At 39.2% G+C, this 23,672-nt stretch overlaps 2 protein-coding genes across 2 annotated transcripts in view; both read right to left on the bottom strand.

Annotated features, from left to right (window-relative positions):
* IQUB (IQ motif and ubiquitin domain containing) overlaps positions 1-5,146 on the bottom strand; it is a 66,707-nt gene extending 61,561 nt beyond the window's left edge. The window contains exon 1 of the mRNA XM_056118494.1: positions 4,555-5,146. Coding sequence (XP_055974469.1) covers positions 4,555-5,146 — 592 coding nt within the window. The remainder of the gene's footprint in view (positions 1-4,554) is intronic.
* A 6,479-nt stretch (positions 5,147-11,625) lies between these two features.
* NDUFA5 (NADH:ubiquinone oxidoreductase subunit A5) lies at positions 11,626-18,562 on the bottom strand. Its single transcript, XM_056118180.1, has 5 exons — positions 18,444-18,562; positions 18,095-18,139; positions 14,521-14,637; positions 13,265-13,330; positions 11,626-11,793 (listed from the first exon to the last, which is right to left on the bottom strand). The coding sequence occupies exons 1-5, from the start codon at positions 18,462-18,464 to the stop codon at positions 11,692-11,694; spliced, it is 351 nt and encodes a 116-aa protein (XP_055974155.1). The 5' UTR covers positions 18,465-18,562; the 3' UTR covers positions 11,626-11,691.
* Between the last annotated feature and the right edge of the window lie 5,110 nt (positions 18,563-23,672).

The following is a 23,672-nucleotide window of genomic DNA, read 5'->3' as shown; positions in this document are numbered from 1 at the left end:
AGATATACTCTGAGACTTGGGCTGGAGCGATAGCATAGCGGTAGGGTGTTTGCCTTGCACGCAGCCATCATGACTGACTCGAGTTCAATTCCTCTGCCCCTCTTGGAGAGCCCGGCAAGCTACCGAGAGTGCCTCGCCCGCACAGCAGAGCCTGGCAAGCTACCCATGATGTACTCGATATGCCAAACACAGTAACAACAAGTCTCATGATGGAGACGTTACTGGGCCCCGTTGAGCAAATCAATGAACAACGGGAGGACCTATATCTACTGGTATCTACTCTGAGACTTAACAGATGTGTCCCTGTGTCTTAGATGTGTGCCTACTTTGGTTACATGCTGCCGTTATGTATAGGTAAATCAGCACATATTCATTAAAAGTAAAGGTAAGGTAAAAGGTAAAGGCCCTCCCGTTGATCGTCGATTTGCTCGAGTGGGCCCAGTAACGTCTCCATTGGAGACTTTGTTGTTACTGTGTCTGGCATATCGAATACTCTCGGTAGCTTGCCGGGCTCTCCGAGAGGGGCGGAGGAATTGAACTCGGGTTGGCCATGTTGGCTGCGTGCAAGGCAAACGCCCTACCCGCTGTGCTATTGCTTTGGTCTCTCGCTCCATTAAAAGTAAGAAAATAAAAAACAGGGTCTGGAGAGAGTGCAACGGGTAAGGCTCTTGCCTTAGATGCCAACAACCTGTGTTCAATCCTGGGCATCCCAAATGGTCCCCATAGAAGAGGTAGGAGTGATTCCTGAGTGCAGTCAGGAGTAAACCCTGAGCATTTCTAAGTGTGGGCCACTCCCGCACCACACGCACACACACACACACACACACACACACACACACACACACACACACGATAAGTTTCCAAGGATTTTTTTTTGACCTTCCAGTCAAATAATACTAAATGTGGTCTTCTTTTCGTAACTGATTTAAATAAATAACTGCCAAAATCAAAGGCAGAAAAATCATTGGTTATTACATGTATATAAAAATAAGTATATAACTGTACCTCATGGTGTTTCACTAATAAAAAAATTTAAAAAAATACAAAAAAATAAGTATGCACAGAACTAATTTTCACCAAAAATGACATTATTTGACTTTCTCTTCTATAAATTGGAAAACCTAGAAGTTTGCATGTTAAAAATATGAACTTGCTTTGAAGTTATATTTGTTCATGAATTATAGGAATAAAAGTATTTAAGGGGCTGGAGTGATAGCACAGCGGGTAGGATGCTTGCCTTGCACACAGCCAACACTGGGTTCTATTCCCCGCATCCCATATAGTCCCCCGAGCACCGCCAGGAGTAATTACTGAGTGCATGAGCCAGGAGTAACCCTGTGCATCGCCAGGTGTGACCCAAAAAGAAAAAAAAAAGTAATTAAAATTAGGGACTAGAAAATAGCTCAGGGGTCAGGAATACATGCCTTGCACATGCAAGGACTTGAGTTTAAACCTTACCACCAAATGTCTTTCCACTTCAACACAGCCAGGTATGACACTGGTGGTTGCTAGCACTGCCCCTTGAGCATGACTGGAAGCACCCTTGCGAAAAATAAATAAAATTGGCATAGGACAAGCTCTTTTTTTTAATATATCTATAAATCTTTTGTGCTTCCCTTTCTTTTTTTCCTGAGTGTTACATTCACATCTTAATGCAGAAGATATAATAAGATGGCATATAGATATATACCATAAGTTAAAATATTTTGATATTTATAGCTATCTGACATGGCAGTAGTCATAAAGTCACTGTCACTGTCACTGTCCTCCTGTTGTTCATCGATTTGCTCGAGCAAGCCCAGTAACATCTCCATTGTGACACTTGTTACTGTGTTTGGCATATCGAATACATCATGGGTAGCTTGCCAGGCTTTGCCTTGCAGGCTAGATACTCTTGGCAGCTTGCCGGACTCTCCAAGAAGGGCGGAGGAATCGAACCTTGGTTGGCCGCGTGCAAGGCAAATACCCTACCCGCTGTGCTATCGCTCTAGCCCAGTCATAAAGTAAATGCGATATTTATCAAAAATATCATAATAAAATTTAGGCATTTAAAAATGGAACTTAGCTACGTATTGGTTTTTTTTTTGTTAAATTGTTAATTTTTATTGTGAAATTAGATGAGCACACAGAAACATATACACAACTTATGTGTGTAGATACATTTTAATATAGTTATAAGGAATATATCAGTATGCAAAGCATGTTAATTTAACAGCATAATATGCAGCGATACCAAAATAGCTTTGGTGAATGCTTATTATTATTGCTAAAATTGTCTACTGCTTAGAATTGTACTAATCAAAACAATGATTTCACATTATCAACAAAAGTAAGTTTTTTAGAAGTAAAGTACATACTGAAAAGATGTGAAAATGAAGGAAAAAATGAGAAATGACATATAATTCAAGGAGGAACATCGATGCTTACCAAATACACGAGTAAATTTTTTTTTATTTGTTTTTTTTTTGATGTTATTTTATTTTTTTTTATTTATCATTTTTTTATTAGTGAAACACCATGAAGTATACTTATAGACTCACAAATTTTTGTGCTTGGGTTTCAGTTATACAATGATCAAGTACCCATCCCTCCACCAGTGCCCATCCTCCCCCACCACGGGTCCTATCATCCCTCCGACCCCCCTTCCTCCCCCCCCCCCCCCCCCGTCCCACCCTGCCGCTGTGGCAGGGCATTCCTCCCTGTTCTCTCTCTCTTCTTTTGGGTACTGTGTTTTGCCAGAGAGGCATTGAGTGGCAGTCATGTTTGGTCTATAGACCACTTTTAGCATGTCTCTCCCACCCTGGGAGGGTCTTCACAACACCCTTTATTTGGTGCTCTCTTCTCTATCTGAGCTTCCTTCTCACCTAGCACATGTGGCTGGCCTTCAAGTCATGGAGCAAAATTCCTGGTACTAATCTGAGCCCTTCCTGGGTGTTAGTCTCCCGTTTTGTTGCTTTATGTTCCCCAGATGAATGCAATCTTTCTGTGTCTATCCCGCTCTTTCTGACTCATTTCGCTTAACATGATACTTTCCATGTAGTACCACTTGTATGTAAATTTCATAACTTCATCTTTTCTAACAGCTACATAGTACTCCATTGTGTAAATGTACCAAAGCTTCTTTAACCAGTCATCTGTTCTCGGGCACTCAGGTTTTTTCCAGATTTTGGCTATTGTAAAGAGTGCTGCAATGAACAAACAATTGCAGATGTCACTTCGACTATACATTTTTGCCTCTCTGGGATATATTCCCAGGAGTGCTATAGCTGGGTCAAATGGGAGATCGAATTCTAATTTTTTGAGAATCGTCCATACTGTTTTCCAAAAGGGTTGGACCAGCCTGCATTCCCACCAGCAGTGAAGGAGGGTCCCTTTCTCACCACATCCGCGCCAGCACCTGTTGCTTTTGTTCTTGTGGATGTGGGCCAGTCTCTGTGGTGTGAAATGATATCTCATTGTTGTTTTGATCTGCATCTCTCTGATGATTAGTGATGTAGTTAGCTACGTATTGTTGAGGTTAATAATTTGTTTTTATAGTTTTGATAATATATTTAAAATTTTCTTAACAGTGACTCCCTAGCTTTAGGTAAAAGAAGTGTGTTAAGAAATTTCTGAAATGCAGAACCAACACAATTTTTAAAAAATCATTATGAGTTTATTATGTTATATAAAATGTCTGATAAGATTTAAAAAAAGAGAGTCCAAATTTACAATGAATAAAGTAATTAAGGGATGCCAACTTCAGCTGAGGACAATTGGGATTTTCTCTTCTACATCCTATTTACATGGACATACCACACAAGGACTAACCACTTACACTAAATTCAAAACTACATTTTACCTAAACTGTTGCAGAGAAAATTAAGCTGCTAGAAACTCTCAAAACTTTTGATAAAAAGCAGAAGAAGCAATTAGCCAGAAAAGTAGAATGGTTCTCTGTGGTTAACATCTAAATTATTGCCATCATTGTTGTGATAATTCCTACATGCCATCACCTTTATGTCATTAAAATGGGTTTAATCTAAAGACAAAAAATGATTTCTCTTAAGTTTAATATGACTAACAATATGAACATATTTGGAAATACGTCAAATATACATGAAACATGGAATGAGAACTGAAAGTGAAACTAGGAAATAAATTGTCAGTTTCCATCCCACCTCTTGCTAGCTGTGTACAACTAATCCCAAACCGACATCAAAAGAATCACATTCAACTATATTTATCTACCACTTTATATTTTTTAAAAAGTCATATTCACCTATATTTTCTACCTTTCTACTATTTTCTAAGGTCCCTAATTAAGACTTACTTTATTTGCAAAAACAAATATCAACTTAAATTTAATAATACTCACTGATTTTGAGAGAACAGATACTGTAGAAGTGAAGCCACACACAGAGTTAAAGAGACTCAAGTGACAGAGTCATAGAAGTGTGGTACAGAAGAGAAATGTAATGTAATATCAAAAATGAAACAAAAGTTTATAAGGAGAAAAAAAGCAACACATCATCAAATGCAGAAAAGAAATATCCTTTCTTTTCCAGACAATACCTGTTGCTAGCGCATTTTCCAGTGATGCTTGCAAAGATTCCTTTGTAGCCTGTATTTTCTCCAAAAACATAAGGGACAGTACTGAGGTATCAGATTCTCTTGGGTACAGGGAATCAGAGTCTTGGGTAGATGATTCGGTAGATGATTTGGACTCATCTGACGACAGTTTTCCATTGCTTGATTCCTTTGAGCTTGGGGAGGTTTTAACATTCTCCACCTCCTGGTCCTGGGGGGATGGTGGTGGTGGTTTAGATGCGTTGCCTTCGGCCTGAGGAGTCTCCGGAAACACTGCGAGGGAGACTGGAATTCGGACATCATCATGGTCTTCTGCTGCAGGAACTTTTTCCTCAGCCTCGAACCTCGCAGACTCGGGCTCCCCGGCCTCAGATTCGCCAGCCTCAGATTCGCCAGCCTCAGATTCGCTAGCCTCCGACTCCCCAGTGGAAGAGGACTCTGTGTCAAATGACCCAGCCTCAGACTGCCAGACCTCGGATTCCCCAGAGTCAGATTCCTCAGCCTCAGGCTGCCCAGCCTCAGACTCTGCAGGCATAAAATCCTTTGCCTTAGACACCTTGTCATTCTCATCAGACATTTTTCTAAATTGAGAAAAAAATACACATATTTACTATAGACATAAAAGCTGCAATACTTTAAAAGTTCATTACATACAAAATAATGAGTATGTTGATTACCTTTGTAAAATATATAGCATAATTATTTCTGATTTTTTAAAAAATAAAAACACTACAGTACCCATAACAGTATATCAAAAAAAGAGAACCTCAAAACAATACATTTGAGCTTTTCTGTAGAGAATATATTGACAACTAGTTTGGGAATAAGGGATTAGTTATAGATTATGGCCTGCCTTCGAATCATTTGTTTAATGGATTAGAATCCCATGACCTATTCTGATCTCTGGGTCCATCACATGCAAACTTCTGTCCTACACCCCCCTTTTGTATCTGTTAAGAGGAACTTGTGCATAACAGTACAACTGTTACCATTTAAATGCATCAACAGTTTTACAAGGAGGGAAAAAATTAAAACTGGAAGGAAGAAATAGAATTGCCACAATTTATAATGTCTGTTTTAAAAAACATCTTAGATACAGTATTAAAAGTAAAAAAGTAAAGTAAAGGCCCTCCCGTTGATCATCGATTTGCTCTAGCGGGCCCAGTAATGTCTCCATTGGAGACTTTGTTGTTACTGTGTCTGGCATATCAAATACTCTCGGTAGCTTGCCGGGCTCTCTGAGAGGGCCAGAGGAATCGAACTCAGGTCGGCCATGTTGGCTGCGTGCAAGGCAGACGCCTTACCCGCTGTGCTATAAATGTTAGGTTTTTTAAACCTGGTCTGCCACCCATTTCCAGAAAAACTATCATTCAATATCCCTTGGAAATCAATCTTCTTTTAGGAACAAGTAGAAAACAACTCCCGTTGCACCCTGGATTATTTCAGTGGTGCCTCTGGTTATAACCCACTTTTGAAAAGATTGAGTTGAGTAGCTGCATCTAAGTTCAGTATACAACATACAAACTTATTTCCATAGACTAGCTACAATAAGGAAGTAAAATTAAATGTCTAAAAACAACATAATAGGATCCAGAGTATATTTAAAAAAAAAACCCTAGATCTAAAAATTTTGTGCTTTCTGTGAGTGTTTAAAAACACTCGCCTATTAAAAGATGAATATGAAGAGGGATGGGGGAAACATCTGCCCTAAAGACAAGGTTCAAGGGTTAGGAGGCACCAGTAACCAATGCTGCGTACTCCTAGGAGACCTTGAAGCAAAAGCACAGAGCAGTAGTATAATTTGCAAACTCTGAAGGATTTCACTGGAGGGCAGGGTTTTGGCGGGTAGTAGGGCAGGGTTTAGAAGGCAGATTTTCAGTCATCTTTTTAATGTCTTAACTTCTAAATCACTTTTATGTAGTTTCATCCAATCGTTAATGTTTTCATCTTTAAAAATCGTTTGAAAAGAAAGCAATGTTGTGATTGAACTCAAAAATGAGCCCCCGTTCACCCACAGTGCCTGACGTCATTGCTGTATCAAGAATGTTAGTGTTTATAGCAGGGTCGAGATCCAGTTATGCCTTTCAGAAAGCAGACTTGAACTTTTGAAGGTTTTATAAGCAGAACCTTCAAGACCCTGGAGAGAGACTGTCAAATACGGTGAAGTCAAGTCTCGGTGCCCTCTAAGCTCAAGACTGAAAACAGTCACCGAGGGCGGCTGGCCCCACGTTTCCTAGAGGCACCTCGGTGTCAGTCTTGCTTCTAATACCTTCTTTCCCCGTTTTGAGGTCTTTGGGTGGGAAGACGGGGTGCACCTCCTTGGGAATTTCAAATCAGCGCTGGGAAGCCAGAAAAGGAGCCAAAGAAGACAGGATAAGCACCACACACACACACACACACACACACACACACACACACACACACGGGCTCGGAATCTGGGGCGGGCAATAGAGACCCCAGTTCCTGGCTGCTTTGGTGGTCCAGGTTCGACGGGGAGGGCGCACAGATCCTCCTACCTAAGGAAGAAGAAACGCGGCGACTGGGAGTGAAGCGGTTTCTCAGGAAGAGGAGTAGGTCTGTGTCGGATTCTTTGGTCGCCGTATCCTAGCAACGAAGCAGAAGCCACCAGTTTCCGGGAGAACAGAGGGGATGGGCGGAGTCACTAGCCGAGGGGCGTGGCTAAGGGGTGGGACGCCCAATCCCTGGCCGGGGTCACCCTGAGTTGAAAGGTGACCACTCAGTTCTCAGGTCTTTGGCACCTCTGAAAGTGTAGAGTTGTCCCACTACACATGGACACTTTATACCTTCTAGACTTTAAATATCCTATACTTAATATGTTTGTTACATTTATATGAATTACTGTATCACTGTCAAACTGTTGTTCATGGATTGCCCCTAGCAGGCCCCAGTAACATCCCCTTTGTCCTAGCCCTGAGATTTTAAAAAGTGTCACATTCGAGACTCTTTCAGGGTCAGGAGAATGAGACCCATAGTTGTTACTGGTTTTTGGCACATTGAATAGGACACAGGGAGTTTGCCAGACTCTGCTGTGTAAATTACATTACACAAATATAAAATATCAGAACTAGAATCAGTATGGAGAATGAAAATCTTGAGAGAACAGCTGTACAGACATTAGGTCCCCGCACACTTTCATTACATTTATAACTTGGTTGTTAACATGAAAGCGAAATTGGCACTGTTAAATCATTACCTTTTCAAGCCAGAAAGCATTTGTTCATAGATGATTTCCACCGACCATCATATTGTTATAAACAACATCATTACTAAGCATTTTAGAGATATTTCTAATTTCATCTTTATGATTTTATCAAGAAGGAAACTATCAGTCCCGTTTTATTGAGGTGGAAACTGAAGCTCAGAAAATTGGCGGTAGTGAAGGCTGGGGATTAAAATCCAGTCTCAATTTTCAATCATTTTACGATGCTGCCATGTTTAGCACCCTGGCATTTTGAAAGAATTAAAACTTAAAATTAACCATTTTAAAATTAATCTGTTATATAGCACTTTCTTTCATAATGTTCAATATCTTTATTCCTTTGTGATGAAATTACATTGGCATCTTCCCAGAAAATTACTGAGATTAATGTCACTTTTCCAATCTCCACACCAATTTAAAATAAACTTCTTACTAGAACATGAAATTTTATATTATCAAATAAAACTGACTTTAATAAGGATTTTAAGCGAAAGCAAATGCACATAAATGGCTACGTAACTCCACATCTTCATGAAGATCAGGGAAAGTATAGAAGCACTAGAGCAGATCTTTCATAGGTAAACCAGGTGTAATTGGACGTATGCAGGAACCTTCAAATACCCCCACCACTCCCATTTCCAAATCTTAATGCATCTTAAAATTTTACTGATGAGAATTCTATTGGTTTTAAACACTCTCCTTTCTGGGTCCCATCTCTACAATGTCACCTCTATGTTCCTCCCATTTGAGACAGTAGAAACAACAAAAATACTCTGGTGATCAAGAACTTGAAATTAAAAACAGGTTGTTTTTAATATGACATGGAAGCAATTATCACTATATCACTGTCGACCCATCGTTCATGTATTTGCTCGAGCAGGAGCCAATAACATCTCCATTCATCCAGGTCCTGAGATTTTAGCAGCCTCTCCTTATTCTTCCTTCCCAATGCTGCCATACTGGAGACTCTTTCAGGGTCGGGAAAATGAAACCTGTTATAGATACTGTTTTTGGCATATTGAATATGCCACGGGGAGCTTGCCAGGCTCTGCCGTGGAAGCAATTATATGAACTTATTTTACTTTTAGACTATCTTGGAAATTACCTTGTACAGTAAACCAATTTAGAAAAAAGGAAGATTTTCTAACTACAAGCTGAAAACAACCCTGAAAGAACACTTGGTAGTATTTCCCATTTTACTTCTCACAATAAATGTGTGCATTTTACATTTATTTCCTAAATTGACTATAATTCTCATAAAACATCTACTTGGATTCAGAGAGTTTACTTGACTGAATGCATACAAAGCATGAGGGAGAACCAACTTCAGAGACACCACAGAGCCCGGAATAGCACTTCCATGTATGGCCCGAACACTAACAAAAAGAGCTCCACCAAAACTAAAAATCTCATTTCAGCATTTACCAATTTTAATGTCTTTCTTTTTACAATAACGCCACCTAGTGACTTTATGAAATCATGCATCTCAGAATATTTCCATGTTACTTTAGGCTAACATGCATTTTGATATAAAGGAATTAGGGGGGAAAGCACTAGAATAATTTAGAATATTAGGACTGGAAAATTTTAAAACACAGATGGTTTTGAAATCTAGTTTACTATTTTTACTCATACTTATTCTCCATAGGTACATTGACAGAAAATCAAAGCAGGATATAGGTTCTTCTGTGCAGCTCACACAAAATAGGCATGTGTTCACAAGAAACACTATGTTGAGTTTTTTTCTTTTTGGATCACACCCGGCGATGCACAGGGGTTACTCCTGGTTCTGCACTCAGGAAGTGCCTCTGGCTGTGCTCAGGGTACCATATGGGATGCTGGGAATCAAATCTGGGTCGGCCACGTGCAAGGCAAACGCTCTACCCACTGTGCCATTGCTCCAGCCCCAAGAGTTCTTGGAGTAAGACTTGTCAAGGCCCCAAATTTGTTTCCACAGCTGTCACCTTGGGGGGTTCTTACTATCCTATCTCATCACTGCTTCTCCAGGGACCTCATATAGTACAATTGCAGGGAAAAACTATTCTTAGTTTATCTAGAAAATAGATATGATTTACAGGAACTCTCTCTTTGGAAGAACTTAGATCAGTGCCTAGGAAACGTTAATAAACTTTAGTCATGATTATTTCTGATTATTTCAATTAGTAATTCCATTGCAAGTATCTGTAAGGTCACTGTTTATTAATGACCATAGGATTTCAATTTAAGTATCCAAGATGTTAAAAAAAATTATAGGATTCAAATATGACAAAAATACATAAAGTCACATTTTTTTATATGCCCAAAGGGCCTGAAAAAATGATTAGAAAATTATCTCAAAGTATCTATGCAGACAAGCTTTTAGTCATATACTTTGAACTCAATATATTAAAGCAAACTTTAAAATTATAAAGAAGTTATTAATAAATTCTACTTTAAAAGAAGGAAACAGGCAATTCTGAAAGGTTGGCAACTTTCCTCAAATTACTGAGTTCAGATGGTGCCAAATACTGAAATATGATTCTGGAGTCTCGTTTCTTGCAGACTGCTAAAAAGCAACTCAATACAGTTTACTCACTATTTAATATTTAATATATAGCTCACAATAAAACACTGAGGAAAAGTCTATTTTGGACATTCTGATCTAGCAATGCTCTAGCAATAGCAAAACTGAAAACACATACACATACACACATACTATCTTTTAAGGCAACAAACATCCAAATAAATTTAACTTAGTAATTAGAAATGATAGCATGCTAAGAAGAAAAGGTGAAGACACATGAAATATGATTTATTTTTTACCTTGTTTCTTTGAATACCATTTTTCTTTTGATATTCAGCTGTACTCAAGTTGGAAATTTAGTGACATCTAGTGAGCTCATTTTGATATTGTAATCATAAAACTAAGATGTATATGTCAGACTTTTCTTCTTTTTTTTTTTTGGCCACACCCAGCTATGCTGAGGGCTTACTTCTGACTCCCAAATCATTCCTGACAGTGCTCAGGGAACCACAAACAGTAAGGGTGACTGATTCAGGGCCAGTTGCATGAAGGGCAAGCATCTTATGTCCTTACTATCTCTCAGACCTCAAACTTTAGGAACTCTTAATATCTCTTATAGAAATTCTACCTCTATCTTGATGTAATTTCGTTGGTAAAGATTAAAAGCTAAAGGTTAACAAAGCAAACTTAAATGAGACAAAAGGAAGTTTTTCTAATTACTTACTAAAAATAAGAAACCCTTATTTCAAACACTAAATCAATTTCTTAAATGTATAATGAATTCTACCTTGATGGTTCTTTGAACCTTACTTCTATGACCAATAAAATGTATTTAAATAATAATCAAATTTTTTTGTTTTACTCAGCGGGTAGGGCGTTCGCCTTACAAGCGGCCAACATGGCCGACCCGAGTTCGATTCCTCCGCCCCTCTCGGAGAGCCCGGCAAGCTACCGAGAGTATTCGATATGCCAGACACAGTAACAACAAAGTCTCCAATGGAGATGTTACTGGGCCCGCTCGAGCAAATCGACGATCAACGGGAGGGCCTTTACTTTACTTTACTTACTTTGTTTTACTCAGAACTTTTAAATGATGTTAGATACACCTTTTAAAAATGGCTTCAGCATAGAAAAATCTATAGGAATTTGTCCAATTAAATTTCTGGTATTCCTATAACCTTTCTGTTAAAAGAAATATCACCTGCAAACTAAATTAGCCCTGACAGTTTGAAGATTGACTGGTATTCCTTATTTCCTAAGATCCAATTTTAACAAATTTCCTAAATTACTTCTGTATTAGTTTTCTGATATAAAACATCAATAATGCGAAACATTTAAATTATAACAGAGCATTTAATTACACAAGTTTCCCATCAATACACAAAACATTTAATGATGATTATATTGGCCATTTCCATTGGTTGGCAGGAGGTTCTTCGACTAAAGGCTCCCACGGCTTCCACTGCATCATTTTTCTTGCCAGACTTAGTTCGTTTTCAGCCTGTTAGTAAAAAAAATTAATACCCTTTGAACATACTATTTAATAGTTGTGATCATAATTAAAAATTAACTATTAGAACTAATTTTACATTAATAATTGGTTTCACCATCAAAAGTTGAATATTAGATTCTATAGTATCTATGTCAATAGTGTAAAAAAGTCAATTCTATTTAACAGTCAACATTTCAAACTGGTGATTTTCTCAATTTTAATATCTATTCATAAATATAATTGCAATTTACCATTTAATATCTAGTATGTAAAATCCAAGGGCTGGAGCGATAGCACAGCGGTAGGGCGTTTGCCTTACAAGCGGCCAACATGGCCGACCCGGGTTCAATTCCTCCGCCCCTCTCGGAGAGCCCGGCAAGCTACCGAGAGTATCTCGCCCGCACGGCAGAGCCTGGCAAGCTCCCCGTGACGAATTCGATATGCTAGACACAGTAACAACAAAGTCTCCAATGGAGACGTTACTGGGCCCGCTCGAGCAAATCAATGAACAACGGGAGGACAGTGACAGTGACAGTGATGTAAAATCCAAACTCTAAATATACTATGAAACTGAAAGTTTTTTTTTTTTTTTCTCTTTTTTGGGTCACACCTAGCGATGCCCAGAGATTACTCCTGGCTCTGCATTCAGGAATTACTCCTGGCGGTGCTCAGGGGATCATACGGGATGCTGGCAATCGAATCCGAGTTGGTAGCATGCAAGGCAAACACCCTACCCGCTATGGTATCGCTTCAGCCCCTGAAAATTATTTCTTACTTCAATAAGCATTCACTTGGTGAAAAGTTCCAATATTCAAAAATTAAATTTTTATTTTATGACTTAAAACACATTTCTCTTAAAACATACTCTATAAATTTTAAGTCACGATCACGACCGGCCTGTTGTTCGTCGATTACCTCAAGCAGGCCCCAGTAACATCTCCTTTGTCCTAGCCCTGAGATTTTTTTAAAAAGTGCCATATTCAAGGCTCTTTCAGAGTTACGAGACTGAGACCTATCGGCTGCGCGACATCTTATTATCTCATTCTTACTTTGGACAAACTGGCAGGCTACTGAATGTAACCTGCCCACACGGCAGAGTCTGGCAAACTCCCTGTGGCGTACCCAATATGCCAAATACTAGTAACAGTAAATAAAGTTTAAGTATTTAGATCTAAACATGTAACTACATTAAAATAACAGTAGTAATGCTATGTTAGCAATTTAAACTAAAGGCAAACAAACATGCTAATTAAATTCAGAGTATAAAACTCCAAACTTCCAACAGAAGGCCAAAAAATTAAAAGTATAATCAATAATTAATATTCAAACTGATACTTTACTATTTAAAAGTATTTTCTAAATGTTATTATTATTAAAAGTTGATATAATTATTTTCTTCCTGTACAATCAGTTTTATTTCATTACACATTCTGCCTCAAACATGTAAAGACAAGTATCTAAATTTCAACTTTTTCTTTACCTGCAGAATCACTTCTTCTATTTGGCCACCTTGAAGCTTTTCTTCTAATTTTTTAACATCTGGTTCCTATAAGTTAAGGGGGGGAGAGAAGAAGTAAATTTAAATAAAGGGCACAATGTTCCAATACCTTATATTTAAAGAACTGATATATATATATATAGGATATGTATATTTACTTATACATATAATGTATATATATATATATACACATATATATATAAAGACTTCCTGTAACTTTTCATTATACTTCTTACTTCCCCCCCCAAATTTTGGGGGGAACCCATTTCATTAACCTACTATTTTGTATTGCTTTTGTTTCTTAATATTTTAATACATTAAATATTCACTGATTTGATTAATAAGGATTAAAATGACTAATTCAGTGTAACTATATACTGATTTGAAAATACTTGAATATTTTTCTTTTTTCTTTTTGGTTCTTAGGACATAGCTGGCTGTCTCAGGGCTTACTTCTGGCTCCATACTCAATCTGGCTTAAACAACAGAAAACGTTTTTCTCAGAGTTTATTAAGTACAATATTAACTTAGGAAAGGGAAGGGATCTCATGCTTTCATTCTAGCATTGATTTCAATTTGGGGGCTACTCCCAGCTCTGTGCTCACAGAATGCTCCCCATGGTATGAAGGATACTGTGTGGTGCCTCAGACTAAACCTGGACCTCCAACATGCAAACCCTGAGCTCTAGCCTACTGGGCGTCTCCATACCTGATGCTCCAGTAGTTCCTAACAGTGTGGAGTATTTAATAGTATGTAATACTTAATAGCACTACAGCACTGTCCTCCCGTTGTTCATTGATTTGCTCAAGGGGGCACCAGTAATGTCTCCATTGTGAGACTTGTTACTGTTTCTGGCATATCGAATACCCCATGGGGAGCTTGCCAGGCTCTGCCGTGTGGGTGAGATACTCTCAGTAGCTTGCCTGGCTCTCCGAGAGGGACAGAGGAATCCCACCTGGTTCGGCCATGTACAAGGCAAATGCCCTACCCGCTGTGCTATCGCTCCATCCGTAATACTTAATAGTATTTAATAGTATGGAGTATCTTCATATCTGACCCTTCAGTAATATTTAATAGTGCCTAACATATAGAGAGCACTAGCAAAATAAAAGGAAAAAAAAAAAAAGTGAGCAGAATGTGCATTAAATGTGTAAAAAATAACCAACTGGATTGTTTTTTGTTAAAAGTTGCATTGGAAACCATAAATTTAAAACAAGGAAAACAATTCAGTCACTTACTGCTTTAACCATACCCAGCTTCTCATTTGTTATCTGTTCGGTATACTTCCTATAGGCTGCATTTGTAGGCATTTGCTCAAGAACATCAATAATCTTTGTGTATAGAATTCTTAGTCTCTGGAAAAAAAAACATACAAATTAATAAAGCACTTTTAAAAGTACCACAGATTTTTTTAAAAGGCATCTTATAAAAAGTTTTTAACCCTTCCTTGTTGCAGTTCCTTCAGACCTGTGCTCTACCTACCCCTTTAGAATTTAGATAAAATGTGAGCATAATTAAACTCTTCATGTTATATACATAGCAAAAACTGAACATAAATCACAGGAATGATAACCAGTAGAAATAAACTATGTTCTAACTTAATGTTAATGATCTTTTTGGCAATCAGTTTCTATGTTATTATCAACTTGAGGCCTTAGGCACTAAAAATTACAATTTTTACATTTCCTCTATTTGAATTTTTGTAAAAATATATTCACAGATGTAAATATAAGTATGATCAAATTTAACAATGCAGCTCTAATACTTCAGTACTTATGCTTGTAACTATAATCAGTTTATACTATATACAAGGAAGTTTCACGAAAAACTCAGTAACAAGAAAACCTGAGTTGCCACACAACATATATGGAAGCAGATGAAACTTAAAATATAGGGATGAGGATATGGCTCAAGGAACCAACTGCAGACCTTGCATATAAAAAAGTAAACAAGACCTGAGATCTTCTAGATATTTTTCTTATCAACGGTATGTATATTTAGACTTCATCTGAATATAATGTTCCATAATTTAGTCTTTTTTATTATATTATTTTAAACATTGTCAAAGAAGATACACTTTGAATAGAGGGGTGGGGTGGGGCTCAGCTTTATTTCTTCTGAATTTTAATAAAGAGTAAGACAACAGACAATAGAGAACCCTGGCCCAGTAACATGGAATCTAATCATTTATTCCTTTCAATGGCAGAAAATTTTAAACAGAGTAAAATAGAAAATAAGTATGCATGCTTTGCAGAGGGGAGAAAGTACTTAGCAACAGTTGAGCGTGGTAATTAGAATCTGACTGCTGGGTTTAGCTGCACTAAATAAGTTCCTTCTTTCTATGCCTCATTCCTCTCAGAAAAAGGAATGTTGAAATAACTGCTTCAAAGGGTTGTATGGTACCAGACACACAGTAACATTCAATAATTGTTAGCATTATCATTCTACTAAGGAAAGAGTAGTCACTTGAGCAGTTATGAAAAAATATCTCACAGAAAAGACATCTGAAATATGGGCATGGGAAGGCCTGGACACGTAAAGGAAAATTTTCAATTGCACATACACTGAACTGAATAGCAGAAAATAAAGCAAACAGAAAAGTATGTAGTTCTATTTTCCTTGAACTATGTTTTAAAAAAAGATCCACTTGGCAAACACTGTATTAAGCACTTGAAAAGTGAACAGTTCTCACCTCCAGGCTTTTAAGCCACACCTAATGGTGCTCAAGGGCTTACTTCTGGCTCTGCACTCAAGGATCACTCCTGGTGGGGAATGGAGGACCATATGGGACCATATGAGCTGTGTAGACGATGAAATGCAGGGGATTGAATCTAGTCAGCTGTGTGCAAGGCAAGCACCCTACCAGCTATTCTATCTCTCCACCCACAAAGGGGAATAATCTGAACAGTGAAGTAATTAATTAATTTGCAGTAATTAATTTAAACTCTAAAATAAAATGCAGTAATAAATTTGAATTCTAAAATTAAATGCTAAGATATTAATATGCTGAAATTATACTATGAAGGTTAGATAAAATAAAGTTTGCCTTTTGGTTAAAAAGGTGACCACAAAGAAAAAATTAAATTACAAACAGGGCCTACAAATGTGTCTCGAACTGTTTTTTGTTTTGACGATCACATGTGGTGGTATCAGGGATTACTCATTCTAAGCTCAGGGCTTAGGGTTCATTCCTGGTAGGGAATGGAGGACCACATAGGCTGCTGAGAAATTGGGCACATGCAAAGCATGCACCTTAATCCCAGTTCTATCTATCTCTGCAACCCTGCACTATGTTTTTATTGGAAAGCACATGGTTGGAATATAGGAAGACAGGAAATACAGTTGGGGGAAAGTGAGACTGATATTTGTTTTTTGAGCCATGTGGACTATGCCCAGGGGTTACTCCTGGCAGTGCACTCAAGAATTACTCTGGAGGGCAGGGGGCTGGAGAGATAAGAGAAAGCTTAAAGGGCCAGAGTGCATACTTCGCATGCAAGAATCCTGGGCTGCTCTCTAGCACCACCTGGTCCCCTTGAATCTGGAGCAGCCCCTGAGCACCCTGAATATGACTCCTCCAAAAAAAAAATGAAGTCAGATTGAAGAGCTATTATAGAAAACTATTATGATAGAGAAAGATTAAGAGAAGTATTGACTGTTAAAGTCCAAATATCCAGTCTAGGGAGTAGAGTCTGATTACATCAAGAAAAATAGCTTCAACAGTGGAAGAAACAGATTCAGAGAGGAGAAAATCTGAATTCTATTTTTGGACAATAACCGACACAAAGTCATAAAGAACTCATAAGGAGTATTAGGCAGCCTTCCAACAAACATTCACTGAGCACTTACAGACACGCAGAACATGACAGTGAACAAAGGAATTCAAAATCCCGCCTCAATGAAATCTACAATCTAGTTGAGATGACAAGATAAACCTGTAGGATTCTGTAGGATACTATCAATGTGATCGTGGGCAGGCTTCGACCCCTAAGGGGCCCCAGGATATTTCAATGGGGTGTTGGAGGAGGACATCCAGACTCAGAGTCAACCAGAAGAGAAAAGGTCAAAGGAAAGAAATAAGGGGGAAGGGAAGGGTGGAGGGATGAGAAACTTTCGGAACTAGGTCTTAAGAGGCCAAGATGTAGTAGCTATAGGAGAGGAGGGGTAACGGAAGAATTCAAAGTCAAAAAGTAAGAGACATCAGGGCTGGCTGAACATCTGCTAGAGAAAGACGAGGGCTGTGTTCTCTGACCTAGTTCTCTACCTAGATCCTATCCTAAAACAGCCGATGAGGCAGACACCAAGCCTGGAGGGTGATGCCTGGGCGCGAGGCATATATCCCATGCGTCCACCTGCAGAAAGGGCAGCACAAACCAGCTCCTACGGCTACCTGGCATGGAACCTTTTCTCCTTAGTTAAAAAATAAGTCAAGAGCAAGGGAACACGTTCTGGGAGCTGAAGGCACTCTGCAGGGCAGTGGCTGCTTGACGGCGTCTGTGTCAAATGCTGCAACTGGGTCCACGGAGCCGAGTCGCTATAAACTGGAGCATCGGATTGGTCTGCAGCAGTCACGGATCGCAGCGACCTTGGACCTAAAAGGGGCGGTCCCGGTCGATTCGTGGGGGTGTGCGGGGCCGGGGGGGGGGGGGTGGAGGGGGGGCGGGCAGCCACCAAACAAGCAGAGACCGCTCGCGTGCACACGGTGGCACACGGAGCGGACACGCTGGTCTTCGGTTCCCTGCTTCCCGCGACCGCCTCGCCCCACCAGGTGGTCTTCCTCGCGAACGCCGGTGGGAGAGAAGAGCGGATACCCACCTCGTGCGGACTCTCGCAGACCGCCAAGCCCACCAGACCAGTCGTCTGTTTATAAAACACAAAAGCACCTGATCAGCCACACCGACCCGGGACTCCTGTGCCGCGCGTGCAACACCCCCCAGGAAAAGCCGCTGCCCGGTTCCCTGCAGGGTGGCTGGTTCGCAGTTTCTGCAAGTCCGGGCGGAGGGGGCTTCAAGGATCACCCCGTGGGCACAAGACCGGCGCCCCCTCCCCCCACCCCGGCCCCAAACAACGTTACTTCCGAGCCACCCACCCGAGCATACTGAGGGTCTGCTGGGCGGCCTCTACCCAGGTTCTAAATTGCAACTATGACCTCCAATCGCCTCACCTTCTTCAGCAACCCCGCCATGACAGCGCCTGCGAGCCGCCGTCGCGGGGCCCTCTGGGAGCAGCCCCGCTCAGACCCGCTCAATCCACCGCCGACACCGCCGGTCCGTCGCCTAGGAAACGCCGTGGCCCCGCCCCCTCTGGAGCTCCACCCCCTCCGAGGGCGTGTCCTTCCCCTGCCTAAAAGGACCGGCGATGACGCACGCGCACTGACTCCGCGAGCCTCTTAAACCCGGCCCCTGGGAAAGGCAAAGAGTGAGTTGTCTTTAGTCGGGATTGAGGTTAACGTGCTGACAGTTGGTGCAAAGATCGAAGGTCTTTGCGCCAATCTACAGAACATTCCGACATTAACATTTTAGGAACCTGCGCTCTGATTAACTTTTAATTTCTCGATTCCTCCCTGTTCTAGTAAAACAGGGTGTCCTGAAACTGACAAGTGATCTCTCGCTACAAAGATTAACTCGTAGCACTAGGATATGTGTATTTTCCTCCCTTAAACTAAAACAATATACAGCGAGGCTGTTTCCTTTCTATTCTTTACCCTGAAGTACATGATCCATTTTCTCTTTTTTCCCAGGTGATACCACACCACTTTGCCCCACTTAATCGGTACCAGTCCGTATGAGGCTCTCTTAGTTTTCATTACTGGGATATAAAGCAGATCTTACATCTTAGAGATTGAGGAACAGTCATGGACCCATGCATTCTTAATAAGCTATTTGGTTTGTGACAAGTGCTAAGTGCAATATAATGAAGAACTAGCCCCAAATGGAAGGAGTTTTAGAAGGTATTGCTAATATATGTGTGTATGCATACACAACATTTTCCTTTTATGCTTTCTATAAATAGCTTACTATATAAAACACATACTTTTACACAAAAGGCATAGCTTAAATGGCATCACAACCACAGAATAAATGGGTATTTGTAAGCACATAATCACTAAGAGATAAGTGATCACTAGAATGTGTAAGAAACATCTATAAATAAGAAGGAAAAAAAAAGTAATGGCCAGAACAGGTCTCCTTGCTTCCATTCTGAAATATAGTAAATGAATTAACATATATAAAGTGCTGAGCTCAGTGCAGAGTCTCCTGCCTCGCCTGGCTGTCCTCACCGGGGCCCCTTGGAGGGAGGGGGGTTGAGTTTCCCTCGCGGCCCGAGCAGAGCGCTGACTGCCGAAGACCTCCAGAACCAGCCACAGCCATGCTGAGACCACTCTTCACACGTCCAGATAAGCCTCATGCATGAAGGAACCAGCAGAGGAACCCAGGCATGCAGGTCCCGGGACTGAGATCTCCAAGTCTGCTTCCATCAGGATTGGGCCTTCTCCACCCAGACCCCCCATCTTCCAGTTGGTAGGCATTACACCCACCAGCTGCTGCTGATGCCAGGTGGTCCCATCAATGGCCAAGACCCAGAGACTGTAAAACTTAGCTCCTGGAAGCACGTGGCCGCATTTGCGGCCGCACAACATCTTATTATCTTGTTTTTACTTTGGAGAACCCGGCAGGCTACCGAAAGTATCCTGCCAGCACTTCAGAGTCTGGCAAACTTTCCGTGTTGTACTCAATATGCCAAATACTAGTGACAATGATAGGTCTCATTCTCCTAGCCCAGAAAGAGCAATAAATATGGTTCTTTTAAAATCTCAGGGCTAGGAAGAAGGAGACATTACTGGTGCCTGCTGGAGGCAATCAACGAACAACAGGGATCATCACGATTGTGATCGTGAGCTCAGTGCAGGAAACACAGCACCACACATATGTGATTTCTCATTTAGGGGTTAAAACAAACCCTTACACTTGCTTCATCAGGTCCTGATCAAGGCTGTTCTATTTTTTTTGCTCCTCATCTCTGAATCCTACCTTACTGTATCCCTCCCACTGTACGTGTAGCTGCTTCCACAGATGGTTCATTAATTCCTTTCTCAATTTTTTCCAGGTATTTGGATAAATATTATCTTTTTTGTGTGTGCCTTTCCATGAACACATAATTTAAAATTGTGAATCATTGGGGCTGGAGCAATAGCACAGCGGGTAGGGCGTTTGCCTTGCACGTGGCCAACCTGGGTTCGATTCCCAGCATCCCATATGGTCCCCTGAGCACTGCCAGGAGTAATTCCTGAGTGAAGGGCCAGGAGTAACCCCTGTGCATTGCCGGGTGTGACCCAAAAAGGAAAAATTTTTAAAAATTGTGAATCATCATGAATATACTCCTTACCCTCTTTTTTTGCTTATCACTGTCTAATATACAATGTCAAATTGTTTTTGTACACAACTTTGAAGAATATCAGCCTATGTGATATATATATATATATATATATATATAATTTTTCGATGCTACTAAAGTCACTCAGTTGGCAGCATTTTTATTATAGTAACCCTAGGAACTAACACTGTATAGTAGATTTTTAAAAATTACATTCTCTTCTCTCCCCTTAGAGTAGTTGCTTAGGAACAAGTGGCATGAAATAAAATCATTTTAGTTTAGATCACCTAAGTGCTATGTTTAACCACAACTTTCATCATAATTTCTGGTTCCCAGAATTTAAATGATTTGTAATTATAAATCAGGAAACAGGATTTGACTTCCCTTTTCCTGCAAAGAGCAATTCCTCACTCCAACTTGAGTCCACAGATCCCTCAAGATCTTGGGTATTGGGGACCCATTCCCATACAGTGCAGAACAAGTAGATGTCAGACTCTTAGTAGGTCTGATGAGATCCCGGGCTCTATCCTTTACCAATCCTAACCCACCCTAGCTCACCCATTTCTCATTTCTCTGATTTCAAGTTAGAACCAGACAAATTAGTTTAGTTTTTGCTTCCTCTTTTCTAAAATTTTGAGGGAGCAGAAAAACATGATTTTACATAGCCGTCTGTGCAGTTAAATGATAAAGCGGGGTACCTATCAGATACACCTAAATCAGCTGACAGATTGTGAATTCATTGAGACAATTATAAAGAAAAGTGATGACAGAAGTTTGGTTTTAGAAATAAAATGTCTTCTCTTTCTTTCTTTTATTGTTTTTTTCCCTCCAGCATTTCTGATTTACAGATTACAAATTTGAATTTTGAGGAAGCTGTTGTCAATTCTTCATATGCCTATTTTTGTCTTTAAGGCCCGGTGACCTGAGGCTGTACTTCTTAATATTCAGAATTTTGTTTTAGTTAAAGACCCCACTCTTAAAAAAAAATAGCTAGTTACCCAAGAAATCTGTTCTTCCAGTTAGGAGGGTAATTCCTTAAACTACTGTAATTTTTTTTCAAAAACTCTTGTATATGATCACGTTTTTTTCTTGAAGATATTCAATTTCTTTCCCAGGTAATAGGCAGTTTGTAGCATGTTTAGGTTCTTGCAGTCTTTTTTTCTCCACAATGTTCTTTTTCGTCCTAATTCCTAGTTTTATTTTTAGTTTTCTCCTTTAAATTGAAGATTTCTTTGGATCTACATTCTACTACTCTGTTAATTTACATCATCTTGTCCATTTAGGACATGTCAGGAAGAGAAAGGTAAAAAATCTACTGTAAATATGTGTGGTTGATCCTTTTCCTTAATGAATTAGGCTTGTTTATATTCAGTGATATAACATGTACTTACTCCAGTTATGGTTTTTAACAATATTTATTTATATGCTGTTCTTCACATTTTTAGGATGGCTTTAATTTTATTTATTGGTGATTAACTCCTAAAGTTTGGGTATTACATAACTCCAAACAAAGGCATTACATAATACTAAAAATTAAGAGTTTCTGCCAAGGGGGTTTATGTAACATTATGGTGATATTAGTCCTCTAGTAGAGAATAGTAATTATAGCATTCATTATGGTATCATTAGTTTCTAAGTAGAGAAAAATTAAAAAGTGTTAACTGTTATATTCTTTCTTTATCCTCTCCTCTTCATTTCCTTTTCCATCTAATTTTAGTTTAAAAAATATTGAAATGTTAACAGTGACATACCTTATATGTTAACCTTATATTATATTTAACTTTAATATACCTTTGTATATTAAATATTTCCATGCTTTTTTTAAATTTAATGCTATTTACTTTTGTTATTTTATTCTCACCTACATCCATGAAGTTATTAGCAAGACTGATCTTTTTTCCCTTTTCTTCCTCAAATTTGTTAGTTATATGCTGGAGCGATAGCACAGCGGGTAGGGCATTTGCCTTACACACAGCTGACCCGGGTTCGATTCCTCTGCCCCTCTCGGAGAGCCCAGCAAGCTACCGAGAGTATCTCACCAGCACGGCAACACCTGGCAAGCTACCCGTGACATATTGATGTGCCAAACACAGTAACAACAAGTCTCACAATGAGACATTACTGGTGCTTGCTCAAGCAAATCAATGAACAACGAGAGGACAGTGCTACAGTGCTATCATTTTTATGTTATCTAAGCATGTAATATAAAGTCTTTAATCCTAACTCCTAAGTATCTTAAAAAAGATAACTTTAATTAAATAATTTTTAAAATTAAATAACTTTAATTAAATAACTTTAATTAAATAACTTTAAATAAAATTAAAAAATAGCTCCACGGTAAAATTTTTTCAGCATTCCCTGATACTTGTTTTTGTCACTCAAGTCATATATAATTCTTCTAAGTTAACCTTCTAGAAGGTTTTTTAGATAAGTCTCATGTAAACAATATATCTTCAGTCTTGCAAATTTATTCCTGAGGGACAGATTGACCGTAAAATGACTGGCTTATCGCTTCTTCCTTGAGTGTTTTGTAGTTATTTCTTTGGAGAAAAAACATGTCATATTGTTTTTTCCATTATAAATCTTTGTATTTGATTTATCCTGGTAATACAACGTTTCTTTTGGCTTTAAAGTTCATGGACCGGAGAGATGATACCTGGAGTTTGCCTCTTGCCTTTCATGCAGTAGACCCCAGTCCAAATCTCCAGCACTACATGTGGTCCCAGCACATTGTCAGGTCTCACATCTGGGTGTTGCCCCTAGGTCAAAATAAATAAATAATAAATAAATAAACAGTAAAATCCAGTGACATTTACTAGATGATATCTCTGTGTTGACTTTTTAGTTCATTGTTTTTTTTTTCATAGAATATAGAACTTTCATTTCAGGAAATTTTTTGGTGTATTTTAAAGAATAAGCAATTTTTTTTGCTTGTGTTAATTTTAACTTTTTTCTCCAACTATGCCTGTGTTAAAACATTTCACTGTTTTTTAAATAAAATACTCTAGTTATGTGCTCT

The sequence above is a fragment of the Sorex fumeus genome, unplaced genomic scaffold, assembly GCF_029834395.1.
Source record: "Sorex fumeus unplaced genomic scaffold, SorFum_2.1 ptg000037l, whole genome shotgun sequence".
In the NCBI taxonomy this organism is placed as follows: Eukaryota; Metazoa; Chordata; class Mammalia; order Eulipotyphla; family Soricidae; genus Sorex; species Sorex fumeus.
Note: the sequence above shows the minus strand (reverse complement) of the source record. Positions and strands in the feature narration are given on the sequence as shown.

Coding starts and splice junctions, on each gene's coding strand:
- NDUFA5 (XM_056118180.1), bottom strand. CDS start 18,464: ATGGCGGGGTTGCTGAAGAAG. Junction 13,331..14,520: donor AGCTGGGTATGGTTAAAGCA/GTAAGTGACTGA, acceptor CTTAACTTATAG/GAACCAGATGTTAAAAAATT. Junction 11,794..13,264: donor TAGAAGAAGTGATTCTGCAG/GTAAAGAAAAAG, acceptor TTTTACTAACAG/GCTGAAAACGAACTAAGTCT.